Raw genomic sequence first — 21040 nt, 5'->3', positions numbered from 1 at the left:
CGGTGTTAGATATAAATCATAATCCTGTAAATATAGGATACCTCAGCTTAACACTTCATGTAAAATGACCAGCGCACAAGGGCCCGGAGTGAAAAAATGCGTCAATATCGGGATCTCCGACCTTGGAGACACTCGCGGTTTCGACGCTCCCGGAGTAGATGGTACATCGTACGCCTTTCAACTGAAAAACAACATTTACAAACGCGTTGAAGTCCCCTCCGGTGGAGCCCTAAGTGATATAATAGATACCACAAGAGCAAAAGTCAACAATAAGTACGCCCTTGTCAACACCGGTGATAATAACTGGATAATATACCCATCGTTCGGGGGTAAACTGTTCGACTTAGACGATGTTGAGAGCACTACCATCGTCCAAAACAAACCATATATACTCGTCTTCACTGAAGATGACAAGTGGGTGTTGTTACCCGATAACGACAACTGGTTTCTCAATATTAGACTCGTCTCTCCCTACGTGTTCACGGATAACAAAGACAACCACCTAAACAAAGTCGTGAACAATGGAACCCTGCTCGTGGCTTACGTCCCAACTCAGAGACGTAGCATAGTCGTCAGCCCACTCGACACTATGGCAGCCCACATGCTATCGAGTAAACTGACCATACAAAACGTGAAATTGCAGTTGGTGTCTGAATTCGAAGGCGTGGTCACTATATTAGAGAGTCTACCGGCAAACTCAACACTAATCATCAAAGTCTACCTAGGGGAACCATCGGGGAATGATGTCCAGATCGTGAAGGGGATCAAACTCGGGTGGGGGAAACGACACCAGTATCAAGTTTGCAACGTTTACGTGCGGGTGGGTTCCGACTCCAACACCAGTCTGCAGGGGGTCAACGTGATCGTGGAAAACACGATATCACTAACCAATATCTTCCTGCCTGCCAACATACACTTCATGGGTATGAAGTTCACCCCTGAACTATTATCAAAAAACCAGTTGGAAATTATATCGTAATAGTATAATAATGGCCAGTCATCATCCCAACACTACGCTTAACGACCTAGGAGATACGGAGGGATTCGATCAGCCTGGTGAGGAAGACGCCTTATATATCCTGCACTTCAAAGACAATGTGTACAGACTGGTGTCGTTATCAGATTTAAAAAAGCCCAAATGGCTGATCAACTTAACTTTCACCTCACCTTATATCACATTAAAAGATGGGGTGGAAGAATTGGAGTTGGTCTCTAAGATTAGGAATAACGGTATCTGGCCCGGGGATTTCATTCAGGAGAGTGAATTACGTATGATAACTCTTGGTATCGAAAAAAATATGTTAAAGTCTGTAGCAAAAAATAAATTAACATTTAGCAATAATGCTTATAGCAGATATCTTGATAGAATATTAGTCCCTTTCACACTCATCATAGAAGTCTTCTTTGGTTTAGACAATGAAAACACCTCAAGAGTACACCAATTTTTACCCGGGGTGTCAATACACTGGTTTGACGAACACCAAGACCAATATTGTCGTATTGTTATACAACAGGATCACGCGGGTCCTATAAACCGCTTAATAAGCCTCAGTGGGGTTTTTATTACAACAGGAAATTCTGTTAGACTCTCACCTATTACCCTGACTAATAGTCTAGATCTTGTAGACTTCAAATACATTAATAAACTTTTAACTGAAACCCAATTAAAATATCTTTCAAAATATATATTATAGGATGGGCCTGTACCCAGTCGTAGAGGAAGTAGCGAAGACGTTGGAAACCGTAGATGGGTTCCGCTTGAGGCAGTTATGTGATGTGAAACGTCAACTAGAACATGACCGTGACACGCGGAAAGCACTATGTAAGAAGTACAATAGAGCTTTCAATATCGTGGACGGGGCTGACACTACCCTTATGGCAACCAGCATGGGACTAGGGGCTGCAGGTGTTGGGTTGTTAACCACCATCGTGGCTGCACCTATAGTGCTAGGTTTTGAAATAACAGCTGGGATAGCGGGGGTGTTAGGGTTGGCGCTTAAGTTGGTATCACGCAGACTGCATCGTAAGGCATTGAAACACGACGAGATCAGGGTTCTGGCCGAAGCAAAGCTGAACACAGTGAGTGAGCGTATTTCCACGGCACTCTCTGATAGTAAGATCTCAGAAGAGGAGTTTCGTTCAATCCTCTCTGAACTCACAAAATATAACGGAATGAAACAAGATATTCGGTCCAAGTCTCGTAAGTCTGCTATCAGCGAGGACGAGAAAAAAAAGTACATAGAACAGGGGATACAAAAAGCCCAGCAAGCCTTTATTATGAACACCAAAGAGATCATAGGCGGTTCACGTTAAACTGTTTCATCGATATAAACGTGACATAGGCACAGTGTTACCACCAACACACGGTAATAGTAGCAAGTAGGCACGCCAACTTTTTTGTAGTAGGGGTAATAGTAGCAAGAGCTAATGGCCCAACCAAAGCCTTATTTAGTAAATAAGGCTTTGTAGAGACTTTTCTTGAAAGTGTTTTAGAACTGTCATTCCCTATACTACTATTGCAGAGATTGTTTTTTCTAAATTTTTCATTTTTTCAGTTTTGATTTTTTTTAGGTAGGAAGAATATGATATTGTTTTCCCCCTCACTTTCATCAAAAATGTTTCTAAAAACAATGTGTCACTTATTTTAAGTTGTAATTTTGAGTCCTCAGTATGACCTAGTTCATCCTCAGTGCAGTTACAGTATTCTAATTTTGTTTCAAAAAGCATGTCCTTGACCATATTTACATACTCTTGATTATATAGTAATGATGTATTTAATTTCCAGTATCCACCCAGTATCCTTATGAAGTTCACTGGAAAAGGACATAGTAATTGCCAAATGATCAGATTTGTATCCTGGAAGTATGGAACAGTCACTTGTCATGTTTGCTATATCTTGTGAAACTTAAAAGAAATCAAGTCTGGACTGTTGTTTCGGGGTTTTTTTTCCACCATGTGTACTTTTTTACATCATAATTTCTCTCTCTCCAAATGTCTATCAAATCATACTTTTCTATATTATCTAGCAATACCTTTCTTGCTTTTGGATTATTAATATGTTTATAATTTTCTAAGTCAATGGAAGGATTAAGAACTAAGTTCCAGTCTCCACATATCACAAGAGATTCATTTTCAAATTCTTCCATATTGTGAAATAAGGCATGATAAAATTCAGGTGCATCTTGATTAGGACCATATATATTAGTCAGTGTGATTCTTATTCCTTCTAGAGTTACATCTGCTATCATATAGTTTCCATTGGTGTCAGTCTTGAATTTGTGGATATTTACTTCCAAATTATTGTTAAATAGGATAGCAACCCCTCTTGCGTTTGATTTATATGGTGCTATAATGCTTTGAAGACCCCATTCATTTCTCATAGTAATATCATCCTCTTTGGCTATATGAATATCTTGCAGGCATATAACTGAGAACTTTCTTTTACGCCAAGGGTTCATTATTTCTTTTCGTTTTCTCTTTTCTGCCAGGCCTCTACAATTGGCTGAAGCTATTCTAATCTTATCACCCATATTGATTCATAATGAGCACACTGTTACCATATCTCAACTGCCTACTGAAATGGATGATTTTATATTTTTTAGTGAAAACAAGATTATAAAAGACATTTGAAAACATAAAATACAAAGAAAAAGTGTCACCACAAGTCAAATCCATCCTGTGCTAAATAATAGACAATAAAAAAAAGGCCACTGTATCAATGTGTATAGGTAACACCTACTATGTCTTCTGTTGAGAGACACATACAAGAGAGAAATATACAGGTGTCCAAAAACTAGGTCAGATAAGGGAGGCTACTCCAATTCTGCTCAGTTGAATAACCATATCCGATGAATTTCACATGAAAGTATGTTTCAAAACACAAGAATTACTGCCAACAATAATATTATGTTCTTATGTACATAAAAACAAACAAATATAAATATATATCACAAACTCACGTTTTTAGACCCAATTGTAGACTGGCAGTGGGGTGACTAAGTGTCAGATTGATAGACTCTAGACACAATCAGTGCAAGTCACGTGATCGGTGACCAAATTACACATCGGTTTATAGGGCATATGATTCACATCCTCAAAATGCTAATCCTGCATAAATATAATGTTCAGTAAAAAGAAGATGTTGATAATATCGATAGAAATATCTATATGAAATAAACATCATGTTCCTTAAAATAGGGACGTCAAATGCATTTCACTGTCAGCGAGGTAGCGAATGTCAACAATAGTCACATGATCATGCCCCCACGTAGGTCTAAAAATAGACCTGTAAACAAACTGGTTGCGGGAGCTGTAGGAACTGTGTGTGTATTGATGAATATCCATGGCAATATCATTCCGATTGCCAATCTTCAATTAAAAGTATTGTTATATGATCTTTGCATTGTTGTATTCGAGGAAGTTCAGTCTTGTGAGTATATTAAAAAGGTATAAATAGAGGCCAGAGGAGACACCATGCAACGTTTTCACACACAGTTGAGAGTAAGTATCCTACCACCCGACAAGTTCTTACAAAAATGCTTGATCAATGTTATCCTCAAGTTTGACTGTTTTCCATGGTCGATCTGAGTTTTTTCTGCACTGCAAGATAATATCAATTCCCTTTTCCTGAAGGCTCTTGTTGTTGATCACAGGATTGTCTTGTTCTTGACTCGATTATTTACAGACCGCTGCCATACAGCTGGAATATGGGTGAATGAGGCGTAAAACTAAACTCACGTACTAAAACGTCATGTTTTTTTCAGAAATGATTCTGTTTTTAAATAATATTTGTAGAAACACTAACACACAAGATGGTGCAATAAGTGTAAAATTTAAAAATGATTCAGACCCTGAAACACTTATATTAGAGTCACCCATTACAGATCAGGAAATTTGTGCAGTGTTGACGCACATAAAAAATGGAAAATCAGCTGGTTTGGACAAAGTGGTTGTAGAAATGTTGAAGTGTTCACAATCTACCATTATGCCATTTTTTAATAAGGGCTTACATTTGTTCGTCAAGACTGGTATACTTCCATGCAGCTGGGCAATGTCAGTTATCATCTGTATATATAAAAAGGGGGCTGTATAAACAATGATAATTACAGAGATATTTCTCTCATGAGTACTCTTGGCAAAGTATTTAATACTGTTCTAAATTACTGACTATCAAAATGGGCAAATATGAAAGGTGTTATTTCTGAATCGCAAGCATGTTTTAGGAAAAAATACTCATTTTTACACTACTTGCGCTAGTAGAAAAATGTTCATCTCACCGTAAATGGAAGTTACCTTAGTCGATTTTCGCAAAGCTTTCGATTCTGTTGATCGTTCAAAACTATGGTACTGTTTACGTAATTCTGGGCTTAGTCCTGAAAGCAATGTTAAAGCATGTGTATGCTGTGGAGATGATTTAACTGACTTTATTGACTGTCCGATTGGCCTGAGACAAGGTTGTGTTCTCAGAGCCATCCTCTTTTCCTTTTTCATCAATGAATTATGCTACAAAATTATTGCAAATGGAAAATGGTGTCCAAATGTTTCCAGATCTAATAGAAATCTTAATCTTAATCTTTTATCAGAATCAGTTGTTGGGCTTCAGACACAATTAAAATTTTTAGCACGTTACACAAAGAAGTGGAACCTATCAGTGAACCTTGATAAGACACACAGAGTAATTTTCAGAAAAGCTGGCCCAGTTGCAGCAAGAAAAAGATGGACTTTTGATGGTCAACTTGTGACTGTAAGAAGACAGTACACATATCTTGGTATTATGTTTGAGACAACCATTAATTCGAATAGAAAATCGGTTGCTGAACTAACCTTGAGAGCAAAGTAAGCATTAATTAGTTTGTGGTCAGTTATACATAAATTTGGTGTGTTGACACAAAAATATTTTTTAAGCTATTTGATTCACAAATACAGCCAACATAGGGGTATTCCAGCGTGTTGAAAGTATCAAAGAAATACATCTATCAGCATGTAAAAATTTTCTCTGTGTGGGACAGTCAACTCCAACTTGGATGGTAAATGGCGAATGTGGGAGACATCCTTTGTATATCAATTCCTATATCAGATGCATAAAATACTGGCTATGTATACATGAAAATAGACTACCTAAGAAAGCTTACAATATGCTTTTTTATGTGGATGAGTTGGGTAAAGTTATATCGACATCTCATGTTTGAAATCTCCTATTTTTCTCATGGTTATGGTTTTGTGTGGCTAAATCAGTCAGTTGGCAATGTGAATCTTTTTTGCATCAATTCCGATAAACAACTACTAATATATTTAATCAAAACTGGCATTCGGTTATAGATAATAGCTCATGCTATGATTCCTATAGAATGCTTAAAACCCTACTCCAACCTGAAAAGTACCTGTCACATTTAACATCCATGAAGTTGAGAAATTTATTAATACTATTTAGGTCAGGACTATCAAACTTAATGATCAACGAAGGAAGAAGTGTCTCCAAGGATACATATGAAAGAATTTGAGCCTTATGTAAATTATCTACTGAAAACAAAATCCATTTTATATTATTCTTTCCATTTTAAATAGATAAACAGTATATTCCTGAATGTTAGCGATTCAAGCCACACACTGTAGAATTTAAACAAATCCTGATACTTATGATAACTTTATCAACTTGTAACTATCACAATACATTCACAATGCAATGTCTAAGCGTGATATTCTGTTAACATCATCTGTGTATTCAAGCTGTATGTGATTGTATAATGCATGTACCACGCGGTTTAACTGAATCCTCAGTATTACGAAGAGCGCTATTGCAAGGGATGACTGTATATGGGCTGGAGGACTCAAATACAATAAGCATCCTTGATTTTTTACTTTGGATGCAATGATACACTCTTTATCTCACAGCTCATAACTACCTGAATATGTACAAGAATACAAAGGAACACTATAATGCTGATGGGCCTTAGAGACTTCCTCTTGAACAAGGAAATGAAAACATGGATTCAGGTGGAATCTTCCATGTGTAACAATGTGAACCTCAATATGTGACCAGTGAAATAATGAAATCTGCAACTAGAACAGATCCATTTATGAGTCAAGTGTATCATGCAACCATCCAAGGTTGGCCTGATAAGGCTCCTTATGGATTGACATCTTTCCACAACAGGAGACATGAACTCTCTGCATTATGGATGTGTTATGTGAAATATGCAAAAATATGCCTGAGGAAGCATCTCTGCATATACATGTTAACTATACAGGTCATTCTTCAGACAAGTTTCTTGTGGTGGTAGATGCATTTTCCAAATGGTCTGAAGTAATTATGAATATGTCTACCTTGTCTGAAAATTGCCCCTCAGTTTGTCAGTGCAGAGTTCAAAGAATTCCTATGAGCGAACAGAATTTGTCATATGACAAGGGCTTCGTATCATCTGGATTGGCAGAAGATCTGTCCATATGTGCAAGCAAGTTCTTCATGTTATGGATGAATTTGTCAAGATTCCTGTTCACCTATAGGAATACTCCTTGCTGCACTACAAATGAATCTCCGGCTATGCTGATAATGAATGGGGAATTGCAGACATGTCTCAACCTGATGAAACCAAATGCGAGATGAACTGTTGAAAAACGACAGGATAAACAACGTTCCACTATTTGACACCTCTGAGAGTTTGAGGTTGGATGGGCTGTTGCAGCTAGGCCATATAGGGACTCCCACAAGCAGGTTCCTGCAAGAGAGGGTCCACTGTCCAACAGACTGGAGACGGCATGTTCACCAGATAAGGGATTCTAACATGCCGCCAAAGTCTGATGTCTCAACTGGTAAAACAGCATCAGATATTGTCACAATAACTCCGAGTGATACAAGGTCTAACATTCCATTTAAGTGATTCACAGATGAAGTCAGTTTCTCTCAGTGACCACAAACAGCGGGTGAGCATTCCCATCACATCAGTCAAGTTCCTCAGGGACTTGACCTTCAAAGACACTGTAATGTTTTTCGGATGTGTAAGACCATGGGCCATTTTTCTTTTACACCTTTGTACAAAAAGGTGGAAATTTGGAAATATTGGTTCAGGTGTTTATACAAAAGCCCTAATTACAGAAGAAGGCGAAAACAACAAGACGTTCATGTTCATGTTATACATTTTACCACTGTCCTTTGTCACAGTATAAATATGCACAACATATACAGGATGCACTGTCTGCATACTGATATACAATCATCCGGTCAGAATCCAGCTTCAACATGAGTTCCCCCAGCTTCTTTGTCTGACAGTAAAGTCACATGCACATGTACCGAAAACATCAAAGAAATTGTATGAGTATAGATAACAAGTTAAGGGTCATGTGATATCATCACATAATGTTATTGATGAGGTTGTGTGATTTACATCTTTACATTTTTACATTCTGTGTATGGTAGTTTATTGAATAAAGGCTGCAGATAACCTTGTTGCCAATAGTCATCATGTGGTTGGGTTTTAAAATATTAAACTGCAACATCGAGTGCTTCAAAGAAACACCACCACTGTGCATTTGGAAGATGAGATGTGCATGCTATTTTCCACATGAAACATCCAGTTGTGCCACTAGAAGTGTCACTTGAAATTCAGTAATGGCAAGATGTCAAATGAGCATGACAGACTGAGGAAGAGCTTCAAGATGGTGATACTCAGCATGGCGCAGAAACTAAACATGAGTCAGAGTGTCATTGGGAGTTTATAAAAACGGTGTCTTGTCACTGGACCACTGAACAATCAACCACATTCTGGCAGGCCTCCATCAACAACTCCAATAGAAGACTGATACCTGACAAATATGGCATGTCAGCATCCAGGAGAGAGGTTTGCTGACACTAATGTCAACCAACACATGCCATTTGGAGGCTGGGGTATCACGGTTGGGGTGCATTTTCCTTTCACCAAAGTACTTCCTTGGACAGAATAATGTTCAGCACATGGAATGGCTGACATTTTCATCAGATTTAGCCCCCATCGGACATTCATGGGATGAGGTAGGATGTCTCCTTCATAACAACCATGCCCCTCCAAACAACCATGCAGCAATAAGCCAGTATCTCATAACAGAATGGCACATAATACCCCAAGCCTTCTTACAATGTCTAGTGACACAGAGGTATACTGCTTGTCTTCACGCTTGAGGTGGCTACATCTGTCATTAGTCCAATGTTGGCATTGAAATGTTCACTTCTGACAGTAGGTCAATTTGACCTTATTGGTCAGCAATTCAAGTGACATTCCTGCAGTTTTTGTGTGGGTTCTTTCTTGTTATTATGAAATGTTGGCTCAAGTTGTTATATAATCACTCTCTCTCACTGTTATTTATATTTGTAGTCATGGCCATTATAATTTTTATTCTTGCTTTGAGTAGCATATAACTTCCATCCAATGGACCTTCCACATCAAGCTTTAATGAAATTATCTCTCTAAAACTTTCTGCGAACTGTTCATTACACGAAGAAAATTGTTGTGTCTATGCTACCGCTCGAACCTTGCAGGAACTTTACATGGTTTCCAAAGAAAAGTCTTCCACTACTAAGAACAATAAACCAAAGAAAAACCAGTTCCAAGTTAAATTAATACAAACAAGAAAACATATATCCTGGATAGAGCTGTGCCTGAAATTAAGATCATCAGGGAATCCCACGTCTAAATGACAAAAGGCAATTTGGAGAAAATTAAACTTACAGTACAAGACAACAAAAGAAAAGGTACTTCTCCAAATTGTCCATTCCCTTAAGGCAAAAATAAAAGTTTGGACTGAAAGAAATAAAAAGTGGGAAAAGAAAAATAAATTTATTAAACAAAATAAACTCTTTAGAAATAATGAGAAGCAATTTTACAGGCAACTCAAGACAAGTGGTGTTGATAAGCACGATAAATGACCTCCAATGGCTGCCAATGAAAGGTTCTGGAAACAGTTGTGGTCTGTACCCGGCAATTGTAACCTGGAGGCACCATGGGTCAGTCATTATGACCATGCAATGCATGAGAAAGTAACTAGGTTGTTTGTCTGTTACATCTCACCAGATTGCCTGAAAAGTGTCCTGAGCGACTACTTGATTTACTCAAGTCTTTAATGAGTTGCTGGTCAACTAAACTTGAGTTGTACTCGCAAGGGCAGGTGCAGACTTCAGAATCTATTCCAATCAGAAGGGGAATTTTCCAGGGGAACTCCTTTCAGTCTTTTGCTTTGAGTTTTTAAATCCCGGGCCGCCTCAGCACAGATCCCCAACACCTCTTTCTCATCTCCTCTACATGGATGACATCGAGCTCCTTGAGAAAGGAGAGACCAATTTGAAAGAACAGGTTCTCCTTGTCGAGTCCTTCTCTAATGATATTGGCATGACATTTGGACTTGACAAATGTAATACTCTTCATTTGAAACGTAGCAAGGTAACCAATGATGGATCGGTCAGGTTCCAAGGGGGAGGAGTTATTGAGCATCTTGTGGAAGATCAGGTCTATAAGGTCTATACCTATCTTGGAATGCAAGTTCGAGACAAGCTCCAGAATGCCCAGGTTCAAGATAAACTTCAGGCCCAGTATAAATCTTGTTTAAAGAAAATCTGGAGCTCAGAGCTAAATGCTCGAAACAAGGTCAAAGCCACCAATACTTTTGCTGTGCCAGTCCTCTCCTACACTTTTGGAGTAGTTGATTGGACAAAACAAGACATCCAGGGTCTTGACAGCCTGACCAGAAGGATCATGTCTGATAACAGAGCACACCACCCTCGTTCCTCTCTTAATTGTTTATATATGCCAATCAATTCGGGAGGACGGGGTTTGATTAATGTGGAAGCTCTTCATGACAGAATTATATTGTGTACTTTTGTACATATTTATTTATCGGATGATCCTCTGGTGATGCACGTCAAGACTCATGATGGAAGCAAGGAATTCCACAGCTATTTTAAGTGTGCCAAGGTTGTTGGACACAATCTGAAATTTGAAGTTGATTTTGTTGATGGTGAACAGCAAGCCAACCAACTCCTTTGCCTGGATGAAGTCGGCTGGTCTCAAATGTGAAACTGAGGGCTTCCTTTTTGCTGCTCTGGACCAGTCACTTCCCACTCGCAATCGCCAGAATCTAATTCTAAATCAAAATGTGAACATGAAATGTCGTCTTTGCAATGAATTTACAGAGAATGTCCAACACCTTGTCAGTGGATGCCCTTCCTTGGCACAAACAGCACATCTTAAAAGACATGATGGCATGGCTCGCTGTTTTTACTATCGTCTCCGCCATGCCTGTGGCTTTGACCCTGAGGTCCTTCCATGGTACGACCCTGAACATGTCCAGGGCATCTTGGAAAATGATGCTTTTAAACTTCTCTGGAATAGGCCAATATACAGCCTGAGACGAATTCCAGCCAACAAACCTGATCTTGTCCTTTTTGGCAAAACAAATGAAATTATTTATATCATAGAATTTTCTGTCCCTTTTGACAGCAATGTGATTAGCAAGATTCAGGAAAAGCATGATAAATATGCAGACCTCGCCTTTGAAATGTCTCGCTTGCATCCCAAGTACACTGTTGTCAGGCTCCCCATTGTTCTCGGTACCCTTGGTTTGGTACCTCCTGATCTCTTGGTACAGATCAGGAGAGTGCCCGGGTTCTCCACTGGGAGCACAGCCCTTCTGACAATCTGGGTAATGCAGAAAGCTGCAGTGTTGGGGAGCCTCCATATTCTCCGGAAACTTCTTGGTGGGTTTGACTAGGCAGTGTTTCCTGGGAGAAGTCCCATTTGCTGTCTGGGCTGCATGTAGAGGGGGCGAGGGCCCTGAGCTAATGATGAGCTTTACTGGCCTGACTGTGCCAGGATCACCTGAACCCTCTCTGCTGCATTTCTCTCTTAATCTGTAAAACATAATAATAATAATAAGAGTGCTTGTAAAGCGCACAACTCCATGTGCTGGGCACATGCTAAATGCACATGACAAACATGAATATATGATGTACAGAACAGAAAATTTACAAATATGTACAAATTGAGGTAAAAGCATTGCTGGTACACAGTGAAGATGAAAAGAATATATTAGAGATAGCGCTTGAAAAGATGTGTTTTGAGACATGACTTGAAGAGATTGAAAGATGAAGCTGTTTTCACATGGAGAGGTAGAGAGTTCCAGAGCACAGCAGAATTGTGAGAGAAAGAGTGTCCTTCGAAAGCTTCTAGACTAATTCTTGAGATGTCGAGCTGTAAGTTGCTACCCGAACGAAGAGGGCAGGATGGGATGTGTGGCTTGACAAGATTCTGGAGATACTTTGGAGAGGAGTTGTGGAGAGATTTGTACTTGAGACACAGTATTTTAAGTCAATTCATTCTTGGACCCGGAGCCAATGAAGAGAAGTCAGGATAGAGGAGACACTGGATGATGAAGATGAGCGAGTGACAACACAAGCGGCATGATTCTGAATTTTCTGTAGACGTTGGATTTGACTTTTGGAAATTCCACAGAGAAGGCTGTTGCAGTTATCTATGCGAGAGAAAATCAGAGAGCGGACTAGGAGTGCAGCAGTGTCTTCCATGATGAGGTGACGGATATTTCCTATATTTCTAAGATGTAGATGACAGATTTTACACAAATAACTTATGTGAGCGCCCATCGTTAGTCCCGAACCTAAAAGGACACCAAGACTTTTTACGACTGAAGAGAAGGGGATGTTTGCACTTCCAACAGTGATTTTTGTCAGTTGTGCACTTTGACAGGCGGGCTTGAGTAGATACTTGTACTGTAGCTGTGCATTCCACAAGTCTCTGACAATTTCGTATTTGTATCAGAACTATTGACATCATTTTATGCAGTGGATAGAACTCACAATTCTTATGATTACCATTCGGTAAAGTGGTAAAGTGTCTGCCTATCAAACTGCAGGTTTGGGTCCCAAGGTAGTTCCATGTGCGCAGTATCCTTGGACAAGATACTTGAATCCAGATTATCTCAGTTCAGCCAGTTGTAAAATGGCTACCCGTGAGGATGTGCTGGCAATGTGAAGGATTTCCTTACAGGCTGTAAAATGGCTACCCGTGAGGATGTGCTGGCAATGTGAAGGATTTCCTTACAGGCTGTAAAATGGCTACTCGTGAGGATGTGCTGGCAATGTGAAGGATTTCCTTACAGGCTGTAAAATGGCTACTCGTGAGGATGTGCTGGCAATGTGAAGGATTTCCTAACAGGCTGTAAAATGGCTACTCGTGAGGATGTGCTGGCAGTGTGAGTGATTTCCCAACAGGCTGTAAAATGGCTACCCGTGAAGATGTGCTGGCAGTGTGAGTGATTTCCTAACAGGCTGCATAACTGAATGATCCCTGAGGGAGTAGAAAAAGGAACACTTAACCAAAAACAGTTCACCAAATCGGTGACGGCATGAACCAACCCATGATCTATGTTCACAAAAAAATTATTACAAATTTTAGTTGCAACTCTCTCGGTAAGTTCTTACATAAACATTACTGTATAAATACAAAACCTCAAAGGGTATCGTATTTCACCTTCATGGTGAAAACCTTCCACTAAAAAGTTACCTGTGAATAAACTGAAATTACATGTTAAAATTGGAAAGTTTATTGTTAATGTGGTGATAATGTTCATGAGGGATACATGTTTGGATACAACTCGAGTGATCACTTACAGTAGTTCATTAATTTTGTCCTGAATGGTATTTGCAATTCATATGTGTGTTAAACTGTTTAAGTTTTAAAGCTATACTGAAGAAGAAGTCATCAATATCTCCTGCAACGGCAAAATACTCTTCATGAATTTATATTCTAATTATTATTATTACAGTATGTCAATGTTTTGGTGTGCATATGGCAGAGTGGAAGGAGAGTATTGTAAAGATCTACTTTTCTGCTGCATTAAAAAAAAAATTATCACCAAATTCAGTCGAGGTTGAACATGTTTTTTTCAGAAATCCAAACCAACCAAAAGGCACCATTATACCACCAAGCCTATCTATGTGCCATGTTTGGTGAAGAAATAGTGAATGGTTTTAAAGTCCTACTCTCAAAAGAGCACAATTTCAATCAAAGTCAAACAAGCTTTAGACAAGATGACATCCTCATAGTCACCACCTAAGTCATGTTTCCATGGAAACTACTAAGAAAAAAAAATTATTCATTTCTGGGTCTTATCCCCAAAGGCACATCTAGGGATCATGCTAGACATAAGCACCAAGGTTAACGAAGCCAGCATGTATAGTTTGAGAGATCTGCTCCAGATAAGACGACATCCTCATCATAAGTCATAGTCACAACCTAAGTCATGTTTCCATGGAAACCGCACAAGAAAAAGACCCTAAAAAACCAAAACCCAAACTGCACATGAAGAGATCATGCTTGACATATCAGACACCACCCAGATTGTTCCATATTCTATACTTCATTGCTGTGGGGGGTAAAGACATTGTAATTGATATTGTCAGGAGCACAATGTTTAAAGATAGGTATGTTTTCTCCTTCATCAGGTGAATGAAAGACTAGATAGCTATATAAGTACATCTAAAACAACGATACAAAAATGGCGGGCACTTTATACAGGAAACCAGTAGTTAATTGGTGCAGATTGGTAATGGCAGTGAAGTGTTACCTGAGGGTGTCGGGGTGTTACACCCTTCTCCCTAGGCAATCTGTATTTCCTCCACTCATTGTCTGGGGATGATGTAGCCAGACGGTATACTCAAGGATAAGTCTAGTATGGCATTCAAGTCCTTTTATTTTTGGAATGGGTTTTAACAAACAAAGGTCCTCGGATATTTCTTAAGTTCTGGTCTACGCACACCATTAGCTTACAATGTCCGGGAAGAACTTGTTGGTTTCTCGTACAACTTCTGATACTATAAGTTCATCCGAACCATTCTCTCAATATATAGAGAGAACCTCTCAAGTAAACGAATCGCGCACCTCTCACCGGACAACTAACAAAAAAGAAGTCATGACAATTTAGGCTCCTCCCACTGAAATAATGTCCTACGTCATACAAAAATGACTCATACCCAAACTTAATAATTAGCTACTTTCATTAGTCCCTTTTCGAGATGTTATTGGTACCATCAAATTCTTCCAGTATGAAATATCTTTGTTAATAATCAACTTTAAGCCATCCTTCAAAAGTGTATTTAAAGTGTATCAGGCAGAAACATGAAACAATAAAGACCAATAATTACCTTTATAACCTGCAGTAAGTCAGCACCATCAAGTTGGTTTTTTTTCACATGTCTTTGTTCATTGATGTTCTCCATTGTCTCTTGGAATGTAGATTGTCTACTTTGAAAACTGTGTTCACTACTCAATTCCTCATGAGTAAGATGTGACTGATTTTGATGAATAGAATCATTTACTACTGACTTCTGATAATCAGATATCTGTCCAGAGACATTATTGCCATAAATGGCTGTTTGAGAAGTATTGACACTGCTGCTTGTTGACTGTTTTGTTGATTCTGATCCTTGTTTCTCCCTGGAATCCTTAAGCAATCTCTCTTCATACTGACGATGGGCTTCCTGCTTTTCTAAGAACACCTGTAATTCAAATGAAGCACAGTGTCATTTTAATACACTAACACCAGAAAAATAGGCAATGAAGAATTACTCTTGGATGCTCAAAGGGTAAACAAGAATCATTCATCAGAAAATGACAAATCCCCTCGACCCTCACAAATTTGAAAGATTGGAAATCGAGAAATATACAAATGCTATAAATCGGTAAATGGCAAAAGGCAATACTTCAAGAAGTGATTGATATATCTACCAAGTTGTGCTCTGGAAAGTCCACCCAGCCCTTTTGAAATCAAGTCAAAATTGATTCCCACCCTGAAACTACTGTATCATGCCAACACTGCCTCAATTTAGCTTGTTATTCAAGTTTGCTTACCACCTTCCACTGGTGCTCCACACTGCCCTTCATATATTTTCTGCATTATTACTGAGGGTTAAAGGGGCACTGATGCGGAACAATTTCCGTGAACTGGTGTAAACTTTTGTTATTGTTTTTCTCCTGTGAGTACCCGGATGATATCCCAGAATTCTTGACTGGTTCGTGACCTCTGCTGCGCAGTCCGTAAGCGCAATTGATAGTTTAATTATAGACAGATCAACTGAGATGAAGTCATTTTTACTTCATTACAAATGTATTATGAAAACAAATGAAACACTTTGAAGGTTAATCATCTGCCAGTGGTAGAAATGGTAAAAAACTATTAGGACGGAAAAAATAACGAAGCCAGTGTACGTCTCTCTATATTTTGTCTCATAACCCTAATTAGTTTATTGTCATATTTGTATGATTCTGAAAATTAATAAAAGAACACACGATCTGCTTTTACTCACAGTAAATTTCTCACATAACAGCAACATTTATACATTGTATAGATTGCCAATGTGGATCCTATTTCACACACATACGCGATCTAGTGTGTGTTTTCTGTCATACAGATTCTGCTGAATGCTACAACAAATATATTAAAACAAAATGCAAATAATTAATGTAAAACAGAATACTTTTATAGCAACAATGTCAGGCTACTACCTTGTTCAGGAATGTATGCATCAATATCCACGTAAAAGAAATCGTATTCCATTCATCTGCAGCTGGTAAATAATCCTGCTCTGTGTCGCGTGACTTACAACTGTCTCATTTGCGAAAAAGCAACACATCGTTTCACGTCTTTCGTTGGTGAAAACCAGATAAACCTCTCATTGGTCTCCCAAGATAGCACACCTACAACTAACTGTATGATGTCCACTATTCTAAGTAGTTTATTTAACCAATAATGAGCAATCAATCAACGCAAGGGTGGTTAATTCTTTGAAGGGAGGATGTTGTTTTTGCATTCACACTTTACGACAGGGTGTAGTCATCTACACACACTGCCTTTTGACAAACCCACTAGAAGATAAAAGTAATTAATCAATCAGTGTGTTATCGGTTAATATTTTGATCGATGTTTGTTTTTGTAACTCAGCTGATAAACCATCTTGCATCACTTACATGCACATATTACATAACATACAATATATTTGCCATTACAGACCTTAATTGATAATGTTGAGTATTAACTCCAGACAGGAGAAATGCCAAATGGGAACCTTTGTTGAGTAACCGAAGTGGTGTTACTAATTATACCTGTTATAAATTCATTAATTGACCATCCAGAGAATGATGCCAAATAACACGTGTAGGTTTACACCATCAAACGCGAAGAAAATGTAATCTCTGTGTCGCATGCAGCCTGAAAACACTTATGGGCCGAAACTGTTTTGAGGATACCAACCGAATTTCGTTACATAAGGAATACACACAGGCATTTGCTGCTTACTTTGGTAAATAGGTGAAATAAGGGGTTTTTCACATAAGAAAATTTTCAGATTTTTCTACCTAAGGCAAAATCATCGTTTTTTGTTTACGAATTCAAATAAATCAACAGTGTGTTTTTATTATCATATATAATAAACCATTGTAGCTGCCATAGCTACCAAAATTTACGTATGATATTTGCTATCCCAGCTCAACCAACATTCAAAACTACCTAAATATAAAGCTTTGCAATCTTCCGTACTGAAAGAACTGGCTTGCTACGTGTCTGTAGACATCATATTTTCATGTAACATGATTAAATATCGAGGTGAAAAACACAGAAATAGGATCAAATTGGATCAGTAACTATACCATCCAAGCATCCAAAAAGAACTACATTGCTGGGATATTTGGTTATGATCAGACAAGGAATACCATGGATATTTTTAAACAAATGGCATATGATGGGCATCCGGCCTCCTGGCTGTTTAGGTGAAGAAATTCTGCTAATATGGACAGGAGCCCAGTTCCTTTGTCCGTCACGGTCGAAGGAGCGGGCGCTGACCAATTTGCGGTTTGGTTTCGTAATTAGACCGCTGGTGAGAAACATTATTTGCTCCGCATCAGTGCCCCTTTAAACAAGAGTCATCTGATGATGACATATCCTCCCGGCCCCCACATATTGGAAAGGACAAATCATCTGACAGTTACTTGATGTTTTCTTACATTAAGTTTAAATCGTTTCCATGGAAGTCATGAAAAATATAAATGCCACATATCTGTGGACAACAAAAGGCTCCACTTCAAGATCGGTTTCATATATCTGCCAAGATCTGTTGAAAGATATGAAATGGTTTTCCAGTTGTGCTCTGGAAACGAAGCCTACCTCTCCATTTTGAGACTAAGTCCGAATTGTTTCCATAAAAAAAACGAAAAATAAAAAAGCAAAAACATAATAACAAAAGGCACCATTCTGTGGTCTGCCTCATATATCTGCCAAGTTTTGCTGTAAGATCTTCTATAGTTTCCGAGCTCTGCTCCAGAAGCGAAGCCATTCCCTTCATTTGGAGTCTAAGTCAGAATCGTTTCCATGGAAACTGGGAAAATGATAAATCACAAAAGTCTGTAAATAGCAAACGGCACCACTTTCGGGTCTCCCCTACATATCTATCAAGTTTTGCAGAAAGACATTTAGAAGTTTTTGAGTTATGCTCTGGGAAACGAAGTCCATCCCTCCAATTTGAAGCTAAGTCCAAAACGTTTTCATAGAAACCGAGAAAATAATAAATCACAAAAAAACTGTAACTAGCAAAAGGCACCACTTTGGAGTCTGCCACACATATCTGCCAAGTTTTACGGACAGATAGTAAGAATTTTTTGAGTTGTGCTCTGGAAATGAAACACACTTCTCACTTTTCAGACTAGGTCCAAAATGTTTCCATGGAAAATGAGAAAATAATGAATCACAAGATTCTGTACATAGCAAAAGGCATCACTATAGGTTCTGGTTGATATATCTACCAAGTTTTGCAGAAAAATTTTGAATGGTTTTTGAGTTCCGCTCCCGAAACGAAGCCCATCCCTCCATTTTGAGAGTAAGTCTGAAACGTTTCCATGGAAACTGAGAAAATAATAAATCACAAAAACCTGTAGAGAGCAAAAGGCACCACTCTGGGGCCTGCAACACATATCTGCCACGTTTTATAGACAGATATTTAGAAGTTTTTGAGTTCTGCTCCAGAAACGAAACACACCTCTCACTTTTGAGACTAGGTCCACAACGTTTCCATGGAAACCGAGAAAAAAATAAACCACAAGAACCTGTACATAGCAAAAGGCACCACTTCAGGTTCTGACTGATATATCTACCAAGTTTTGCAGGAAAATATTGAATGGCTTTTGAGTTCTGCTCCGGAAACGAAACACACCTCTCACTTTTGAGACTTTGTCCGAAGCGTTTCAATGGAAACCGATAAAATAATAAATCACAACAACAGTCATCAGAAGATGACATATCCCTCCAGCTCCCACATTTTTGAAAGGACAAATCATCGGACAGTTACTTATTGTGTTTTTAGGCCAAGTCTGAATGGTTTTCGAGCTGTGCTCCGGAAACGAAGTCAGCAACATGTTCATAGAACCGAGAAAATAACACTTCAGAAAAAAAAAAAAAAGGAAATAGCAAAAGGCAAAACTTTGGGGTCTGCCACACATGTCTACCAGGTTTTACTGACAGATATTAACAAGTTTTTGAGTTCTGCTCCGGAAACACACCTCTCACTTTTAAGAGTAAGTCAAAAACGTTTCCATGGGAACTGAGAAAATGATAAATCACTAAAACCTGGAAATAGCAAAAGGCACCACTTTGGGGTCTGCCACATATATATCTACCAAGTTTTGCAGAAAAAAATTTAACGGTTTTTGAGTTATGCTCCAGAAACGAAGCCCGCCCCACCATTAGACTCACACCAAAGTGTTCCATGGAAAAACAAAAAAATAAAAATGTAAAATATCTGTAAATAGCGAAAGGCACAACCATAGGCTGAGATTACTATATCTATCAAGTTTGGTCTAAAAATATTGAATGGTTTCTGAGTTATGCTCCTGAAACAAAATGATTACGGACAGACGGAAAGATGAGCCGTCGACTATATCCCCCCGCATTACATGCCGGTTGATAACAAAAGGCACCACTTCAGGGTCTGCCTCACATATCTGTCAAGGTTTACTGAAAGATATTAAGAAGTGTTCAAGTTGTGCTCTAGAAATGAAGCCCATCCCTACCTACTGAGGCTAAGTCAGAATCATATCCATGGAAACTGAGAAAATGACAAATCACATAAATCTGTAAATAGCAAAAGGCACCACTTTAGGGTCTGCCTCACAGATCTGCCAAGTTTTGCTGAAATATATTAAGAAGTATATTATTATATATTATATTATATGTTAAGAACTCTAGAAATGTACACAGTGAAAGGCAGAATCATAGGTTCAGTTATCTGAAATGCAATTTAGTGATCTACCAAATTTGGTCTAAAAATATTGAACGCTTTTTGAGTTATGCTCCGGAAACAAAATGATGACGGATGGATGAGGCAGACAGATGAGGCATCAACTATATCCGCCTGCATGCAGGGGGATAAAAATATTAGGCCTTTAATGTTTAGTATACACAAAACATGAAAGATTTAAAGAATAAGGTTTACCTGGTCTTGTTCCTGAGCAATCTTTGTCCCAACCATGGGTATATTTGAACATACAACAAAGGTTTCTTCATTCTCTTTTATCTCCTCAGTTGAGCAGATGTCATTGACAAACTTTACATTGTCACTTGTACGATGACACATGTCACATATCCTTGTGTTACTGTCATTGAACATGGTACAGTGCTCACACTGCCACTGACTGCCATGATCAGCTTGTCTGTCTGGGTTGAAGCCAGATTTGGGGCTAGTAGTTGACAATGGATTCCTGCAAGCTGCAATTAACACATGGTACAATATGAGTCTCCATTACTAATAATATGCTGCACTACCTGGTCATATTATATGCTCACAAATACTTCCCTGATGCCATTTACTTCCCAAATCATAATGGTCATTCATAAAATATAGTACATGGTTATTACTCAGAAATTGTTATTTCATTCATTTCAGGTGGATATTGAAAAGTGGATTTCAAATAAAAGAAGAATACTGGAAACTTGCAGTAAATGACTGGGTTTAAGATGA

General features: G+C 38.6%; 1 protein-coding gene across 3 annotated transcripts in view; it reads right to left on the bottom strand.

Moving 5' to 3' along the window:
- The window catches only part of LOC137257619 (E3 ubiquitin-protein ligase RNF31-like), a 375097-nt gene that overhangs the window by 232432 nt on the left and 121625 nt on the right, over window positions 1–21040 (bottom strand). For all 3 annotated transcript variants that reach the window (XM_067794941.1, XM_067794942.1, XM_067794943.1), the window contains exons 10-11: window positions 20516–20787; window positions 15182–15535 (exon numbers count right to left, since the gene is read on the bottom strand). In XM_067794941.1, coding sequence (XP_067651042.1) covers window positions 15182–15535; window positions 20516–20787 — 626 coding nt within the window. The remainder of the gene's footprint in view (window positions 1–15181; window positions 15536–20515; window positions 20788–21040) is intronic.

This window comes from Haliotis asinina, chromosome 12 (assembly GCF_037392515.1).
Source record: "Haliotis asinina isolate JCU_RB_2024 chromosome 12, JCU_Hal_asi_v2, whole genome shotgun sequence".
Lineage (NCBI taxonomy): Eukaryota > Metazoa > Mollusca > Gastropoda > Lepetellida > Haliotidae > Haliotis > Haliotis asinina.
Note: the sequence above shows the minus strand (reverse complement) of the source record. Positions and strands in the feature narration are given on the sequence as shown.